Below are 16,900 nucleotides of genomic sequence, written 5' to 3' on the forward strand. Positions count from 1 at the left end.
CAAGCCATTCTGGCCCACTCACTCGACAGTTGGGTCGTCGAGCCCGTTTTCCTCGAAAGCCAGTCCGTTCTTGATCCTCTCCTATTTTCTTGTGATATTGGTCTTCAGATGTTGGACGATACACAGCATCGCTGACAACTGCCCGACCTGCCCTGGTAATCAAACTTGTTATTTGTTGAGGGTGTACACATCTCCCCGGATTGGAGCTTTGGCACTTAAGCCTCAAGCTGCTGCCCTCATTTCCTTGTATTCAAGCCATAAATCTCTCTCAATCTTGCAAGGAAGGTAAGAAAACTCACGGGCTGGTTACCAAAACGAAGAGAAGTTTTGCGACGTGCTCCTTGTTGCTCGGCTGCATCTTGTGACAACCAACGTGACAGCTGCTCGGTGACGGTCTGACGGACGTGTAAAATGCGCAGTACGAAGCGAGCTGGCCCTGCGCCACGCCAAGTTTCTGGAAAAGAGAACGGATGGACAGTTGGACACGGTACACCGCACAGAAGCAGAGCGCAACTGGACACGAGATGTTTCGCCATGGTGACTGCTTGTCTCGCCATGTAGTGGCTTGGCGCTGAGAGACTGCAATTCTGCAAAAACAAGTTAAAAAAGTATTACTGTTGCTGCCTCTTCGGAGACATCCGATAAAAAGTATTACTGTTGCTAGCAATGGGCTTGTCGACGGGGAAGCAGTTCGACGGCAAAAACAAAAGAGAAACAAAAACAGAACAGAGATGCTTTCGTTGAGAGTCGAACTCAAGACCTCCCGCTTACTAAACGGGTGCTCTAACCAACTGAGCTACGAAAGCTTTTGTATTGAATTTGAGAAACACTATCCAATCTACCGATCATTTGATCTTCACGCCTTTTTAAAAGAAATTGATCTTCGTCTCACTTGTCACCTCACCGCGCGGTTCTGGGATTCGGTAGCATGCACGACAGCTACAATGGCCCTTCACTCGCCCACAACCTCTCGCTGTGCCGCCTGCCTCTCTGTCCAAAGCTCAACCGGGGACGCCCGCGGTGAAGGAGCTCACATCCTCTGCCAATGCCAAGTACCAACACCGACTTGGCTTCTGCCGACCCACACCTGGGCCGCAGGGCGCCCGTTTTGCACGAAACAGCCACAGCTCGTCGCCTGCTTCCTGGCCAGCTGCCTCGCAAGGTCTTGCGACCTTGCCGGGCTCCTGCTCTGTTTCTTTCCCCCGAGCCACTGCCGCGTCAACTTCTAAAAACCTGTCACACAGTGTCCGTACCTGAGATTTTGGAGGCTCTGTGCTACAAATTCTAGTTAGCAACATTAAGTATTGTCGATCGATGTTATCAACAAAGCTAGCTACCTCCTTAGTATTAATTGTCGATATGGCTTTATAAATTTATTATCAAATCAAAATTTTAGGAAACATAGTTGGAAATAAGAACACCAACCAGATACACAAGAACAAGAAATAACCGCAGCAAGCATGGTTGACGATTTGACATAAACAGCGCAGGCAAGAGCACAAATGTTCAGGATCCCTTCATGGTCATGCGACGTCCATGTGTAAGAAATGTAGCAACAACGAAATGGAACCCCATTGCGGCATTGAGGCTGAGCAGTGTTTTGTTCACAACATTGCCTGGGTTGAGAACAGTTCAATGGTAACAAAGAACATGCAGTGCACCTTCAGCCTGGCACAGAATACAACAGATGGTACCGAGGGTCTTTAGGTTAAGATACATAGTTTGCTTATTTATCGGCTAGTTGGCCAAAATAAGGGAAATGATGGATCCAGTTCATCACAAGAGAGGAGAAAATCAACGGTAAAGGCTCTCAGATCTCAAGTTCTCAGCAATCTCAGTCTCCCAACGATCGCCGTTCTCTAGCAGTTTCTCCTTGTCGTACAACAGTTCCTGCATTGACGCATGTCATGACTTTCCAGCAACAAATTGAAACTGAAAGAAACCCTGCAGTGGAACCAAGTGGTTTACCTCATGAGTTTCAGTAGCAAACTCAAAGTTAGGACCCTCAACAATAGCATCAACCGGGCAAGCCTCTTGGCAGAACCCACAGTAAATGCATTTGGTCATGTCAATGTCATATCTGCAAGAAAAAAAATCACCAGAAGTTCAGAACAAAGTAAGCATAGTTTCATAGACAAAAAATCACACGAAACCATCCGTTTGATTACCTTGTGGTTCGGCGACTACCATCTTCACGTTCTTCAGCCTCAATTGTAATTGCTTGAGCTGGGCATATCTGGATATTTTTATGCCAGGTGAGCAAATGATATTTCTCAGAAAATCACACAGTTATGCATCAATAACTGCCACCTTAATTAGTATGGGAACAATGCAATCATCTTAGGCCAAACACTACTGTTTTACACCAGTAAATTTGAGAACTTGCAAAAGCGTTTTTGAATAAAAAAAGAAGAAGCAGAGTTTCCCTACACTTAATTAGTCTGGTATAGCAAGCTACTTCATGACTATATATTAGTTTTTACCAAAGTGTTTGGTAAACCTAGTATGGAACCATTGGACCTAAGGAGCTTAACAAGTCTGACCACAATATCTTGAACTATTGGTATTTCACACTTAAAGATATGATTCTCCCTTTTCTTTGGCCACATTATATGAGCTAGTTCCATACACCATACTTGATAATAAGGAGCCCCTAAACAATTGAGCTACGGATATTTTTAATGAACAAATAGGACAGAAAGGTGCAATGATTTTGCTGCCAACTGATTAACAGTTCAAAGTTCTTCTCAAAACAAAATTGTTCAAAATTCTTACATCACAGTACTAATTCTTATGAACTCAAAATGTTCCACAGACCACAATTAGGTTTTCAAATTCTGGCTTAGCCAAAATATCTCATGCGCTAGTGGACAAATCCCAGTCGATAACTGGTATTTTTGCAAGAAGATTTTATCTGTACAATACTATTCATCATGTGAAATCAAATCTTTAGATTTAACCTTAAAGAAAACTTAACAAAGTATAACTTACAGCCTCGCATAGTTTACAAGCAATGCAACGCTCTTCCCCAGATTCATAACGCCTGAGAGCATGCTCTCCTCGGAAGCGGGGACTCAGAGGACCCTTCTCAAATGGATAGTTAATCTGTGAGGAGGTAAAATTAAAACAGTCAATGCAAGCATGCAATCGCAATACAAATAACAGCATATGTCAAATAATTCACCACTTACCGTAACATTCTTCTCGAAGAAGTACTTGAGCGTGAGCATCAAACCACGGACCATTTCAGTCAAAAACAATGTATTGATGCTCCTTTCAAACACTGAACAAGAAATTTTAAAATTAGTAGGAAAAATAGTCAAAGATTGTCACTTGTCATATGCACAGAATAACATCTTATAAAAACTCACCAGCATTCCAATCTTTCGCCATCTCTTTCGCAAGCTGTTCTTTCTCTTCATCCTCTGTTCATTAAAGAGGACTAAATACTTTCAGACCACAGTGGCATAGAGCAAATTGAAATCAAGCAGGCAGCTAGGCACAAACAACGACAACATTTAACTCAACTCCCAAAAATTAAAGTTCGTGTAGAACTCTGTGCAACCGTGCAGCATCTGCTTGTGATTAGAAGTACATCAGACTATCCTAAAGGGAAAACAAAATTAACCGAGGCAAAGAGGTACAACTTCATCTTTGAGCATTTCATGTTGGTTCAAGGTCAAAACTAATCGATAATCCAGGACTTCTCCCAATTCCCAAACAGTTTCACATCTACCCTTAATTCACTGCTCTCACGCATTACTGAAGGTACCACGATCCATCAAGAGATCGAGAGCAGTAACTACTTGCAACATACAGGATACCTAGTACTGACGCTAGCTAGAACCATTGTAACACCAATCAAGTTTTTTTAGTGGTAATTCTAATACTGCCACACAGACCAATACAAAGGGGGAGAGTGGCGACCTTTGAACCTCTTGGGTGTCCCTGCGTCCATGTAGGTCCGGAGGTGCCCTTGCATCGCCGTCGCGGCCGGCCCGAACCGCGCCTGCAAAAACACCAGCACCACGGAATCACACAAACATCACAACACCAGCACCACGGAACGACGAGGCTCGATCTGAGAATCCGTCAGCAGATAGGGATCTGGCAAGGGGATAGGGTTCCGTACTGTCTGCCTCGCGCGGAGCGCCTGCGCTGCCTGCCGGGCTAGGAGCGCCGCCATGGTGGAGCGACGTCGACGGCGATGGGCTCGGATCGAAAGGGAGATCGGGCTGCCGGGCTGCGGGTTAGTGGCTGCGGAGATGGCCGGGTGGAGGAGGAGGAGGAAGACGCGCTGTCGCTTGCGAGTGGAATGGGCTGGTGTGGGCTGCGTTGGGAAGGGTAGCAGAGGCCCAGACGGATCGAGGCGGTTGTTGGTCGGTTGGGTCGTGGCTGGTTGGGCCTGGTATAGACCGCTCCTCACCAGTTTGGCAGACCTCAGCTCTAAAAAGCTGGTCATCTATGACATCCAAAAAGTTCTAAAAAGCTGATCAAAAATTTTTAGAGCTGAAGCAATAGATAGTTAGAGAGTCTTTATTTAAGATATTTTATTTTTAATTTAAACTAAAAATAGATATTTAAACTATTTTATTTTAGAAAAAAATTTATTTTACTCTTCCAAACTATCACGTTTATTCGGATAATCTCTTAACTTTAAAATTATCTATTTAACCCCTTGGATTCATAAATCTAGATCGCTAGGCACCCTTAGCTGTTTAGAAAGCCGATTTTGTTGACGTGGACGACAGTTTTGCTGGCTAGGTTGTCTCTTTCGCTGGTTTATGCAGACGGCTCACAGAGGGAGAGGAACCGGAGGGGTGATGAGCGTGCAAGAGGCCTGGCGACGGGAGGAGACGGTCGATCGCGCCTCTCACACATGGGTACGCGGCGACCCGATCTCGTCGATGACGGCTCGTCCAGCCGACTGCGCCAAAAGCTCCAGCTTGATGAGACGAACTCGGCTAGAGGGCCCTCGATCAACGGCCTCGGCCGGAGCACGACCGACGGCGAGGAGGGCGACACAACAGCGCTTGGGAGCATGATGAGAAGCGCACCGACGATGGGCTAAGGCCAAATGAGGGCGCATGCGAGGATCTACAGGTGAAGGGGAAGCTCACCGTGGTGCTCGTTGGCTTAGAGGGGAGGTCGTGTGGCGTGGTGTCGGTGAGGCGCGGAGGCGGCGGGAAAGACGATGGGGCAAGGTCGATTCCTGAGTGATGGGCTCGGCCAGGGAATCGATGAAGGAGGTAGAGGAGAAGCTCCTCTGCGCTTTCCTTGGCTCGACTGCGGTGAAGAGGGCACGGCACGGGCTAGCGGCGACGCGGCCTTGGGTTGTCAAGACGGCGGAAGGGAGAGCAAAGAGGGGAAGCAGTGCCGGAGAGGAAGGAGGTCAGCCGGATCGGCTCGGCCATGGCACGACGTGGAGACGAGACCGACTGGCTAGGCTAGTTGAGCGACGTGGCGCTTCAGAGATCTTGTTATCTTCAATCTATTTCCTCGTATGTGTATGGGACACACATGCATATAGATGTGTGTAATGAGTGTAGTGTGTGCTTCTTTAAAAATATGAATGATAGGTAAGATACAAAATTAATATCGATTATTTGTCCCTGTTTCACACGATTTTTTATTATGCTTGAGTTTGTGATCTCTGGCTTATCTCCGTGCGATTTTGGTCGGAAAGACAACCTTTTTGCAGCCAACACTAACGCATACGCGTCTTGTTATTTTTTTCGAGGGGCGAAGCATCTTCTACTTAGCGAGTGCAAAACAAGCACATGACTAATCTTTTCCATGGACAAGATTAACAACACATGGCAAGGGGCATGTGAGTGTGATTGTGTGAATCCAAATGATACGAGGAAGAAGCTTGGTAATCTCTCCCTCCTCTCTCTACCGTCAATGACAGAACATTCTTGCAAAGAGAGGAACTCATTCAATGCTCCGCCGGTAAGATAAGCCAGAGAAGAAGCAGGAAGATCACTCCCCTGCTACCGCACCCGCTGCCCAACCACTATGTACTATACAATTACCAAAACACACTACTACTGCGCCTAGTTCGACTGCACTTACCAAAACGCTGCAATCACAAAATGCACAAAATGTACTCAGGACATGATCGACATTGCTTTCCTTTGCTTCTTATTAAACCATGTTATGTACAAAAAGATACATGCAAAGTTACTCTTCTTCTATGCGAAACTGTAGTTACTATAGATAAACCTCCACCCTTTCTCCTTTCTGTTAACATGACTAATGGGTGAAGCACCCGATAAACTTCACCGTTGTTTAGAGGTATAATACGGCGACTACACTATGTTTATTCAATGTCGCAACTAAAATCACACCCCTATCCAGCTGCGGGTCAATTACAACGGGGAACTTTGAGATGCAGCAGAGACTGCTCTTACAGCTAAAGCACATCGAACTCATGGGGCATGTAATCTTCGCTCGGACGATAGTACTTGTTGGGGGAATATAACCCGAAGTTTGTAACTTGGCTGCTGTACAGGCATGCAAATCTCTCGACCTGCGAAAACAAGCGAAAAACAAAACCTTGTGTCAACCACACATTGATGCCCATAACATTTTTCAGTGCGAAATGGCAAATGTGGGTCAGACATTACAGCACCTGATGAGCAAATCGAGAATTTTGGTACCCAGTCTTCATAAGCTGTCCCCACACCTTATGAAACTAAATTCAAATAGGAAAATAATCAATCAGATCGACACATTGTTTAATTTAAGGCGGGACACATATTCAAAGGTCATGTATAGTTTAGCAAATTACCTTCTGATGATGTTGCCTCTGAGCATCTTGATGAAGGTGGCGGACATGCTCTCGCTTTTGCTGCAATTAAAAATGGAAGAAAATGGTACCATTTAAAATTGTTTCTACCAATAAAATGAGTGGTATAGGAGTCGACACTGTTTCATAAAAAGTACGCAATGATGTGCATAAGCCCTACATACATACTCTGAAAATCTGATGTTATCTTCGACCAGCAGTGTGTAATGAAGTTAGTCCTTCAAAATCCTAGGGCACATCTTATTATTTAAGCGCTACCTAGTCTACAAGTTGTGCCTTTTCTTTTCACTCGTGAGGGTGACATTCTTTTCGTCAGTAGATTAATTTCTCTCATAGGCAATACCACAATAATGCGTACCAATTGACAACTAAGTAGATCAGAACAAGGACTGACCAGCAGATTGTCATGTTCAGAGAACAACTTCTGATTTTCTGTAAGATCTTCGAATCTGGACAGAAGGGAGGGGTTAGACATAGCTAGTAATAATGTAACACGTAAGGCAAATAAGGAAACTACAGACTGTCAGAAACAACACTTGTTTTATGCGCTGCATGGCAAATAGTAGTGAATGGAACATGAAAATAAAGCTTACAAACTGTAATTGATCAGAACAACTTTCTTGTTAACATATTGTAGGTATTTTACAGGACCACTGGAAGTGGACACATGAAAATGTCGCTGAGCAAAATTATTAGAAAAAAGGGTTCCTGGAAATTGGTTCATAGAAAGACACAAGGCTAATAGTTGCAGAGGTACAATTGTGGTAGGAAGATTATTGAAAGCTAAAGCAATAACTAGGTAATAATTGCAAAGAGATTCAAAATACAGAAAAGTAAAAATAGAGTTTAACTTAACAAACTTTCTCGACTTACTTGAGGGACCATTCAAGATGATGGATTCTGTCTTCAATTGAATCACGCTCCATCCTAAGACGTCTAAGCTCCTGAGAAAAATAACACATTAGGAAGGGCCATGAGCAAGTTGCTGACACATACTGTTCACATTGCAACTGAGCACCATGCTAGGATGTCTAAGCTCCTGAGAAGGATATCATACCAAAAAAAAGGGCCATGGACAAGTTGCTGACCCAGAGACTGATAACATGGCAGCTCGGCATGCAAAAATGATACAAGAAAATATGGGAAAAGAAAAAAAAAACAATGTACATAATTGCACACATGAGATACTTCTATGTAGGGAAATTTTTGCATTCATATATTGTACAGATTTTAGAGCCTTGATAAAAAGAAAACGATACCACCTGATCCTAGTTTTTGTGACATGCAAGGCACTTTGAGACTAAGTACTCATGTGAAGGGAGACTTGCAAAGTTTTCAGGCCAGACAAAACATCTCAATGTGTGTGTTTTTTTTTTCATTATTGGAGCCCCTTTTGCCCTTTCGCTATATGAAATATGCACCAATTCCCTTATTATTAGACCATGCAAACAGTTAGTCTCAGAGTTGAGTTGGGAAAATTGAACTATATTGGCAAGCTGCTTCTGGCACAAAACTGGTATGAAATGCAAATGCTTCTGAGAGGGGCTACCTTCCATGTGATTGGTTTTGGTTGAACAACTCTCAATAGCAAGCAACCATTTTTTTTCATTAAAGAAAAAAACCAATGAATATGGAAATTATAGATAGAATGAATATGGAAATCCATTTTTTACATATGATATGATGTTTAACTCAAGACTGTTATAGCCTGAGCCCAGTTGATATAAGATCGCATTGTTAGGAATCATTTTCTGGATGAGCAACTGAGTGTTAATTCATACCTTCCGAGTAGACTTTGATTCTGAAAGAAGTTTCACCTCTTGCTCCAGCTCTGGTATTACCAGCATAGTCCGCCAACCTTTCCAGGAATCACAACACGTACAGAAACACTTAGGAAATAAATAAAGTATAGTGGAGAACTGCAATATTAATTAGAACTCGTATAAAGCATAATACATGTACTATATTCATAGAGCGTCAATCAAAAAGACGGATAATGTTTCACTAAAGATTATGTGTGTTTTCCATACTAAAAATGTCATTTTTGGGGCAGCTAGAATTGAGAAGCATGCAAAGAGAGAAATAACATATCTATGCCTTATGGAAATATACTTCTACACATAGTTAACAAGAGGACAGCATTAAAGTCATCTGCACAATCAAAACTACCAAATTTAATCAAGTTCACAGATATATCAAATTCCAGCACGCATAAAAAGTAGAGGATGAATAAAATGTACCCAGAACTTTCTTGCTGCGCAGAATATCTCCATATATGTGATCACCAACATAGAGGATCTATGAAATGGATATACTAAGATCACATTCACAGTGCTGGTCCAATAGGAATCTCCGGGCAACCAAAATATGTATTAGAAACTATTTGGGACATTTGTGTGATGCCATTGGGAGTTTGCTGTTTTGCTCATGTGCCATCCCAAAATCACTATTTGTGTTTATGCCACTGGATAGTGGCGCGCGCGCGCACACACACACACAATATCCAGTGGCAGACACACACACAAATATCCAGTGGCATACACACAAATAGCAAGTTTGGGATGACACTCTAGCAAAGCAGCGAATCCTCATTGCCATACACGCAAATTTCCATTTATTTTAAATAGCATAATAAGTGTAGAATCGATACCTGCGAACTAGAAGCAACAGAAAGTAATCTATGAAGATGCCCGACATTGCCTCCCTGGAAGAAAATAGCAACAAATAAATATTACTCATTTACTAGAGCTAAGATATACAACACTATAATTGAAATAAGTACCTGGTAAACTTTGTGAACTGGTTTTGAATGCTGGTGACTTGATCTTGGGCTTCCAATCTTCATGAAGAATCAGATATATTCGAAAATAAAGTAATAAATAATAGAGAGTAATAAACAATAGAGATATATTGGACTTAATAATTTTACTAGCCTGAATATCAGCATTTAGAAGTTTTCCAGAATCAGGCTCAACTTCAAACAGTCCTGCACGGTTATCATCGTGGAAGAAACTTGGCTTTGAACTGAAAAGCTCAGAGAGGATTGGCTGAGTTGGGGAAGCTAATATTTTCGCTAAATAAATACCAGTGACAAAAGAAAGGGAAAACAGGGAACATAAGACACGAACCTGCCTGTTATTACAACATCAAAATATTCAAGCCATTTGTGGTTGAGACCAGAGCCTACATCTGAGGTGTATGATCCACAAAGGTAGTTCATGACAACATCGGTGTAGTCCCACAAACTGCATGAACAAGTGAATGCACAGATAGTAAACAAATCGTAACTAGGTTTGAAATGTGGAATGCAGCAAGATGAAAAACTTAATTTTACTAAATGGGTTCATTTTAGGATAAAGGAAACCATAAAGGTGACACCACATATAGAAGTTTGTCGGCACAGAAGTCTTAAGAAGCCTGAAATCATAAAGGACTACATACCTATTTGTCACCAAGAATGTTGAACGTCCAGATTTTCTGATCATTTCAAGCATTGGTACAATTGCTAAGTCCTCATTAATGTACCTGCCAAATTCAAACAACACAAATAAGCAGTGTCAACTAGAACATAATTATAAGTGCATAACAGTTTAAAAATTGGAAAGAATGCACGGATGCCAAATTGCTAATTGGCATGTGGACCAAAATAAAAGTCAAGGCGGCCTTATAGCGAAAAGAATCCTGTCTTTATGGATAATATCTAGCACTATGGTTATCTAAGGTGACTAGTATCAAACAATTAACCATAAGAAGGAAACTGAGTTACCTGCCAGGATCCTTTGCAACCATCCGCTTTAGAGTTCCATCACGATGACACAAGTCAACTGCAGACCTCACATCTCTATACATAAGTGAATAGCTGTACCAACACAGTAACACAAGTCAACACAGTTTATATAAGCTTAGATAGAAGGGCTGCAGGGGGACTACAGTTACAAATGAAGATGCAAAAGGAAATATACTTAGTTTATGCAAGTAGCAAAGATCTTTTAGAGTTTTTTTGAAGTAACAGTATTTTGGAAATTGTAGGTGATTTCAACATAACAACAAAATATGATTTTTCTTGAAATAATAAGGCTCTATTGTCCTATTAAATTAAATGATGCATGCTAAAAAAAGATAGTCCGCTCATTCACATGATTATGCTGCTGTTGTGTAACGGTGGAAGACATCGGTTATGGAAAAGACAAACTGTGCCATACCAATGCTAGGGCACAAGCAAAAGGCAGCAGGTTAGTTAAGACTTTAAAATAGTAACCACTGGAAGTTACAAAAAGGTCCAGAATCTTAACTGAAATTTTGGTAGGGTATATATGCATGGGGCACTGGGGCCTGTGAATTTACGAGAACACCCAACACAACAACCAGAAATCATACAAATTTTACGCAGCTCCCAAGTGCACAAAAAACTAAAATTTAGCAACGAGTGCCCACAAGATCCCAACCCAAATTACCCTGATTGGTGTCAAAACACAAGGAATAGTATGGTAAGGTACAGTACAGAGAGGGTATCGACAAGGCATGGCATGGTAAATATGGTATGACTCAATCATCCTAACATCTTCACGCCCTCAAACCTCATGAACCCATATGTAGTAGTAAGTAATGAAGACTGCCAATAGATCATATTAGGTTCTCAATGGCTAACAAGGGAATGAGAGCAACCTGGAATCGCCAATGTAGGCAAGGCTAGTACAGACATAACCTGAGTTGGTGTACAATGCACTCATACAATGATACTTGCACACGGATGTCAGAAATTTGACTTGGATCCGGATGTCCAATTAGGCTATTTTTTTGGGACTCAGGAAATGTTACTCGAACATGGACACGGGTGTCAAAATCCGGCTCTGATTTGAGAGTCCAATGTGGCAAAAAAAATGACATTGGTCCAAGTATGAATTGATCAATACAAACATAGCCCAGCAATCAAGGATGGAGAAAGACAACCGACATGGATCAAAGTGCATGACCATAATAGGAGATGTAATATTCATGATGAAAAACAAGCCATCATGAAATGAACAAAGGAGTGGAAAAAGAGATCTGATGGCTTAGGGATATTAGCAAGTCTCACATAGGGAAGTGAGAGATCATAGATTTAACTTTATGGATGAAGGGAAAAGGAAGAGATTTGGAGTATCACAAAGGGAAAAGAGGTGAGGTAGTTGATGTTTACAAATATTGTGGTGTTGGCTACATATTGGTTAATTCTTTCAAAAAACATATCTCTTTTAATAATTGCAATAAAAAAAGAATTAAGAAACATTCAACAGTGAATATGCTTGTCAAAATGTAAATACTCACTCCTACCATTTGGCTCCATCAATTAAATCATGTACTAAAAATTTTAAGTCCTTTCAGAATGGTAAATATGTACAGAAGGGAATAATCATACTCAGTGCCTGCAGGTACTTTTCCAGGATTATTGTCCATGAAATCAACGAGCTGAGCAAATAGATAGGCTTCACCCAATGAAAAAAGTGTATCTATAAGGGCATAATCAGGTTCATCAAATGAATCTCTTATCAATGTACTCCCGTAAGCAGCAACTTTTTCTTCCTTTGACAGTTCCCTAAATCCATGGTATGCAACTTTTACGTACTTGTGCCTATCCATCTGATAATGCACCATCCAAATAGTTAAAAACATTTAATTTCATTCATAAACAAAAAAGAAAAGTATTGAAAGTCCAGCACACAAATGCAGCGAAACAATTTGAGATATGAAAAACAAATTAACAACAGCAGCACATATTCATGTTAATTTACAACATAAATCACATCAAATTTATGCTAGAGTTCTAGACCTTTTTTTTGCTGTTCCCTCTAAACAGTTGGACTTTTTACATCCAGAGCATTTGACATTTACAAAATGATGGCATGTGCTCGGTGAAAAATTATATTTAGAAACAGCAAATGCTAGCTCAATGGTGATTATGGTTCAACTATAACCTCTGATATAAGTGAAAATTAAGTAGAACATTCAACATAAAAGGCATAGATTAGTTTTACAAGACACTTTTAATTCAAAATCATGCAACCGGCAACAGCAGGTTTCAAATATTAATATATGTGGAGCTCTGATTATTGTAAAAAGATATGGTTGACCCTTCGTTCATAACAAGAGACGGAATATTTTATGTTATGCACAATACTACATGGTTTTCCAGCATCTTGTTGTCATTCTCCTCGATTTAGAAATGTTGGTTCCCAAACTAACTGGCAGTGGTCATATTGTTTCCAAATAAGAGTAGCAAATTTAAGCAACTATAGCTGACCTTTAAGATATTTCCTCTCTTCTTATCAAGAACTAGTCCTCTGACCATATATTTCCAATCAAACTGCCATGTTAACAGCTGCATGATGACAACATAGTAAATCAAATTTTGAACAAAAGAATACTCTTTCATAAATCTCAGTGAAAAGGTGAATTCTGAACACAAGGCAAATGTACTTTTCAAAAAATAGTTCTGCTTAATAAGTGGATATTAAGCGTCATGCTCCAATGCTTTTGCTACTCTTAATCAGCGCAGCAGTCAATGACCCTCTCTAAGATAAACAGCAATAACTCCAATAAGTAAATTTAACCGAGAACAGCACTAACTTTATGCAGTCATAACTCCAATGCGAAACAAATACAAGTATAGAATGTACAAATACTTCTTCACTTTTTTCATAATCAGATGCTGATGTGCTTTCTCGAGACAGGTTAAGAAATACGGTCACAAGTTATCAGAATAATTCAATAGTCAATTGCATGCTAACTTCAATGACAAATTGTCAGGCCTCTACATGCACTAGTACAGTCTGGCAACTAGAACTACAAAATGATGCATAAGAACCACGTTAACTTCTGTGACTTCCAAATGATATAATTTAAGACGCAACAGCAGACAGTAAAAGTATCCTTATGGAATCTGGAACACAACAGAAACAGGACAAGTACCTATGTGCCATGAACTATCTTATAGTGAACGCATCGAAAGGCCCAATACAATTGCTCGTAAATTCTAAATCAAAACCAACAAATCTAGTATAAAAGCAATCAATCTGGTTACTTTGTCTTGATGTATCAAACAAATTTACATTTATCAGTGTAACTAACCTCCTCAGGGTAGTGCAGATGCTTCACAAGCTTCTCTATTGTACCATAGTAAGCAAGGGCCTCAAAGGTCACAGGCTTGTACTGCGCAAGAGTGTAGTCCATATCAAATCCCACTGCAGTGATGTTCCTCATATTTAGTGACCTATTGCAGAATATCTCCTTCCCAACGGAAATGCTTCTCGGTTCTGCAGAAGGTGTTGACCATACTGCCCCAGTGGATGCTGACTCTACCGCACCGCTGTCCATGCTTACAGCACTGCAACCTGATATGAGATAAATACATCAGTACAGTAAGAGCATGCCAAGCTACATTGAAAATGGTAACTGCAGAGTTAGTGAAATATATTAGATGACCAATCGTTAAAAAATACGGAGTAAAATTGTAGCTCTACCACGAGTTCATCGAATTCCCACTATCTCACGAGAAAAATGCACATTTGAACTACTAAAACGTTGAATAGCAAAACAATGCTACGAGGTGCAGAATCCATCAAATTCCAACAAAATCCACTATCTCCGCATGTTATCACCGATTCAGCAAAAGGCTCCTATCAACCCATATGAAATCCATCAAAAGGGCAATAACTGTACTTAAGCCATGAAATTACGTCAAAACAACCACGAAACCTAAGGAAAATCGGAAATATACAGACTAATCATATCATTCGTCCATACGAAAAAAAAAACACACCCCAGAAAATCGAGGCTAGGACACGCCTCAGATCAAAGCCTCCATTTCGTAACGAAACACCCCACCAAAATCAGAGAGGAATCGCTCGCACATCCACACAAAGGACCACCAGACAACCGCAAAATTCGCATGATACCGAGAAAATCCACCCGAAACAACGTTTTGATTCGCGAATGGGCAGAAGAGCGCACCTCTCGGGCCGGAGGCCGACGCAACGGCGGACGAACACGACGAGGACGCGGACGCGAAGAAGAGGAGCAGGGGAGGCGAGAGGGGAGCTAGGTGGAGAGCGGCGGCGAGCGGCCTCCTGGAGAAGAAGAGCATTGTCGCTGGCTCTCAGCCGGCGCGCCTTAAATAGGCGAGCAGCCGGATGCGACGAGACGGGACGGGACGACGGAAGCGTCAGCGTTGCCGTGGGGGAGGGAATAAACGTTGGGTGGGGCTTTGGGAGGGGAGGAGGTACCCGGACGGACGCGAGTGCTGGTGCGCGCGAGGGATGCGAGGCCCAGCACCGCCGCGCGGAGGCGTCATCTCATCTCATCGCGCGCCGGGCACTGGCCGACGAGCGGAGGCGCGGACTGCGGGGTTGGGGTGACGGGACAAGTGGCGCGGGGATCGTGTGCTGATTCGGATGCGGATGCGGATGCGGATGCGGGGCTCGCGTGCGTCGGAAGCAGCGCGGCAGCGCGCGACGGAGCCACGGAGGGGGTAAGGGTGGGGAGGGCTGGTGGGAACTGGGATGACGTTGCTCTTGCTCGGGTGGTAACGGATGGCGTGGCTCGGCTCGGCTTCCGCCCCGGGGCTTGCTCCGGCCACACGCCCGCTCACGCACAGATAGGCGAGATGGAATTGTAGCGTGGGTTCGATAGTTTTAGGATAGAGGCGGGGAACTCGTTTAAGATATATTAGATATATAAAATCTAGATTTAGTGTTAGGATAAGTATGTAGTGATGATGATTTTAGAGAGAGTGAGGGGCAAGGATAGTGATAGGTCGGTAGATGCTGTATGTTAGAAGAATACAGTAGTGACTTATATTAACATTATCGGATTAAGAAGAATATGATGGAAGACTTAAGTATAGAGAAGACGTGGGAGGGCAGAGTGACAAGATAACAAGTGAGAATGATGTCAAGAATTAACGTAGGAGGAGATACGTCAAGTGAGGTAGGTTTGAGAGCACAAAAGAGGGGGTGATGGTGAGGAAGAAGGGTGAAAGGAGTTGTCGTGAGAAAAAGAAAGTGAGGCACGTTATAAACCTTATGAACGGTTTCACCAATCTAAGAATGTGAATTTGTGATATTATTAAAATTAAGCTGCCATGCTCAGCACGTAGAATCTGCTAAATTGCGACTAACCATTACCGTTATTGGTGGGTTCTAGATCCACGTGAACTAATAGATATAGAGAAAGAAGATATGAGGAAGTAATAATGTCGCGATACATGATTTGGCCTATGATCATCTCACATTTGTCACATCCATTAATGGGCATGTAAGATCAGTACTATTGTTATCTCTAGTTACTATTGCGCGTGAATATACCATTGAGATGGATTAGTTGACAATAGACAACCAAGGGTGAAAGGAGTATGAATGGATTTTCTAGTGAAATAAAAAAGATTAATATATTTCAAGAATATGAATTTTGGTTGGGTATAAGTTTGCAAGCTAGATGGTTGGTGATACAAAGTAGCTTAAAGAAAGGTCTAATAAAATTATCATTACCACGATTGCACTAGATTTCCACTAGATACAATGCAACAACGCTTTTTATATATCTTTTTCGCTCTTAAAAAGAGAATAATTCCAACCAAATTAAGATTACATTGAATTAAGCTAATAGAATATTTGTTGATTGTTATTTTTTGCCATCACAAAGATCAAAGTCACATTGACCAAGTCACCAACGATCATATGCTTATGACCTCAGTACATGCGACACACCGGCTAAAATTGCTCGAACCAACATGAATAGAAAAAGGAATGTATAGACACATTGATTGGTTGGTGGCCATCGTAGTAGCGCACTAGCGCTACTCAAGGAAGAAATGGATTTATTATTCGAGTGGGGGTGAAAGGTGGGTTAGGACGCTCACACTTCAAAATTTTGTGTAGACATTCGATGGGCGAGTAGCAAAACTAGCTATAGTATGGGGGATAACTTGCGATAGTCTGGAACACATCCTGACCTTGGATATATCATCCCATGCAATCTTGGGCCCTGGATTCCACGTTGGCAAGGCAAGCGCTTTGGATGAACAAATCCTGGAGCAGAACACTCGTCATGGCA

At 41.9% G+C, this 16,900-nt stretch overlaps 2 protein-coding genes and 1 non-coding gene across 5 annotated transcripts; all 3 read right to left on the reverse strand.

The window, feature by feature from the left end:
* Positions 1–732: 732 nt before the first annotated feature.
* TRNAT-AGU (transfer RNA threonine (anticodon AGU)) lies at positions 733–806 on the reverse strand. The gene has a single exon. It is a non-coding gene; the product is annotated as a tRNA-Thr (tRNA).
* Positions 807–1,636: 830 nt separating this feature from the next.
* Positions 1,637–4,293, reverse strand: LOC133915361 (uncharacterized). Its single transcript, XM_062358496.1, has 8 exons — positions 4,133–4,293; positions 3,928–4,009; positions 3,372–3,425; positions 3,192–3,283; positions 2,992–3,105; positions 2,169–2,236; positions 1,969–2,080; positions 1,637–1,890 (listed from the first exon to the last, which is right to left on the reverse strand). The coding sequence occupies exons 1-8, from the start codon at positions 4,184–4,186 to the stop codon at positions 1,795–1,797; spliced, it is 672 nt and encodes a 223-aa protein (XP_062214480.1). The 5' UTR covers positions 4,187–4,293; the 3' UTR covers positions 1,637–1,794.
* A 1,825-nt stretch (positions 4,294–6,118) lies between these two features.
* On the reverse strand, positions 6,119–15,468 carry LOC133915362 (uncharacterized). 3 transcript variants are annotated; one of them, XM_062358498.1, is made up of 18 exons: positions 15,073–15,468; positions 14,801–14,958; positions 13,919–14,181; positions 13,092–13,169; positions 12,210–12,430; positions 10,578–10,670; positions 10,253–10,336; positions 9,940–10,056; positions 9,745–9,835; positions 9,594–9,650; positions 9,462–9,515; positions 9,052–9,109; positions 8,593–8,669; positions 7,685–7,755; positions 7,206–7,260; positions 6,794–6,853; positions 6,635–6,697; positions 6,119–6,532 (listed from the first exon to the last, which is right to left on the reverse strand). In XM_062358498.1, exons 2-18 carry the CDS (start codon positions 14,931–14,933, stop codon positions 6,416–6,418), a joined length of 1,692 nt encoding a protein of 563 aa, XP_062214482.1. In that variant the 5' UTR covers positions 14,934–14,958; positions 15,073–15,468; the 3' UTR covers positions 6,119–6,415. The 3 variants fall into 3 exon arrangements, with proteins under 3 accessions (XP_062214482.1, XP_062214483.1, XP_062214481.1); XM_062358499.1 differs by lacking the exon at positions 14,801–14,958; XM_062358497.1 differs by having other exon boundaries at positions 14,801–15,467.
* Between the last annotated feature and the right edge of the window lie 1,432 nt (positions 15,469–16,900).

Source organism: Phragmites australis, chromosome 4 (assembly GCF_958298935.1).
Source record: "Phragmites australis chromosome 4, lpPhrAust1.1, whole genome shotgun sequence".
Lineage (NCBI taxonomy): Eukaryota > Viridiplantae > Streptophyta > Magnoliopsida > Poales > Poaceae > Phragmites > Phragmites australis.

Bases quoted from the DNA above. Each gene is read 5' to 3' on its own strand.
- LOC133915361 (XM_062358496.1), bottom strand. From the start codon at position 4,186: ATGGCGGCGCTCCTAGCCCGGCAGGCAGCGCAGGCGCTCCGCGCGAGG. The intron at 3,106-3,191 runs GTAAGTGGTGAA...ACCTCCTCACAG, and splicing joins TCTTCGAGAAGAATGTTACG to ATTAACTATCCATTTGAGAA. The intron at 1,891-1,968 runs GTAAACCACTTG...GCGTCAATGCAG, and splicing joins TTGCTACTGAAACTCATGAG to GAACTGTTGTACGACAAGGA.
- LOC133915362 (XM_062358498.1), bottom strand. From the start codon at position 14,933: ATGCTCTTCTTCTCCAGGAGGCCGCTCGCCGCCGCTCTCCACCTAGCT. The intron at 12,431-13,091 runs GTCAGCTATAGT...GTGCATTATCAG, and splicing joins AGAGAGGAAATATCTTAAAG to ATGGATAGGCACAAGTACGT. The intron at 10,057-10,252 runs GTATGTAGTCCT...TTGTTCATGCAG, and splicing joins ACATTCTTGGTGACAAATAG to TTTGTGGGACTACACCGATG.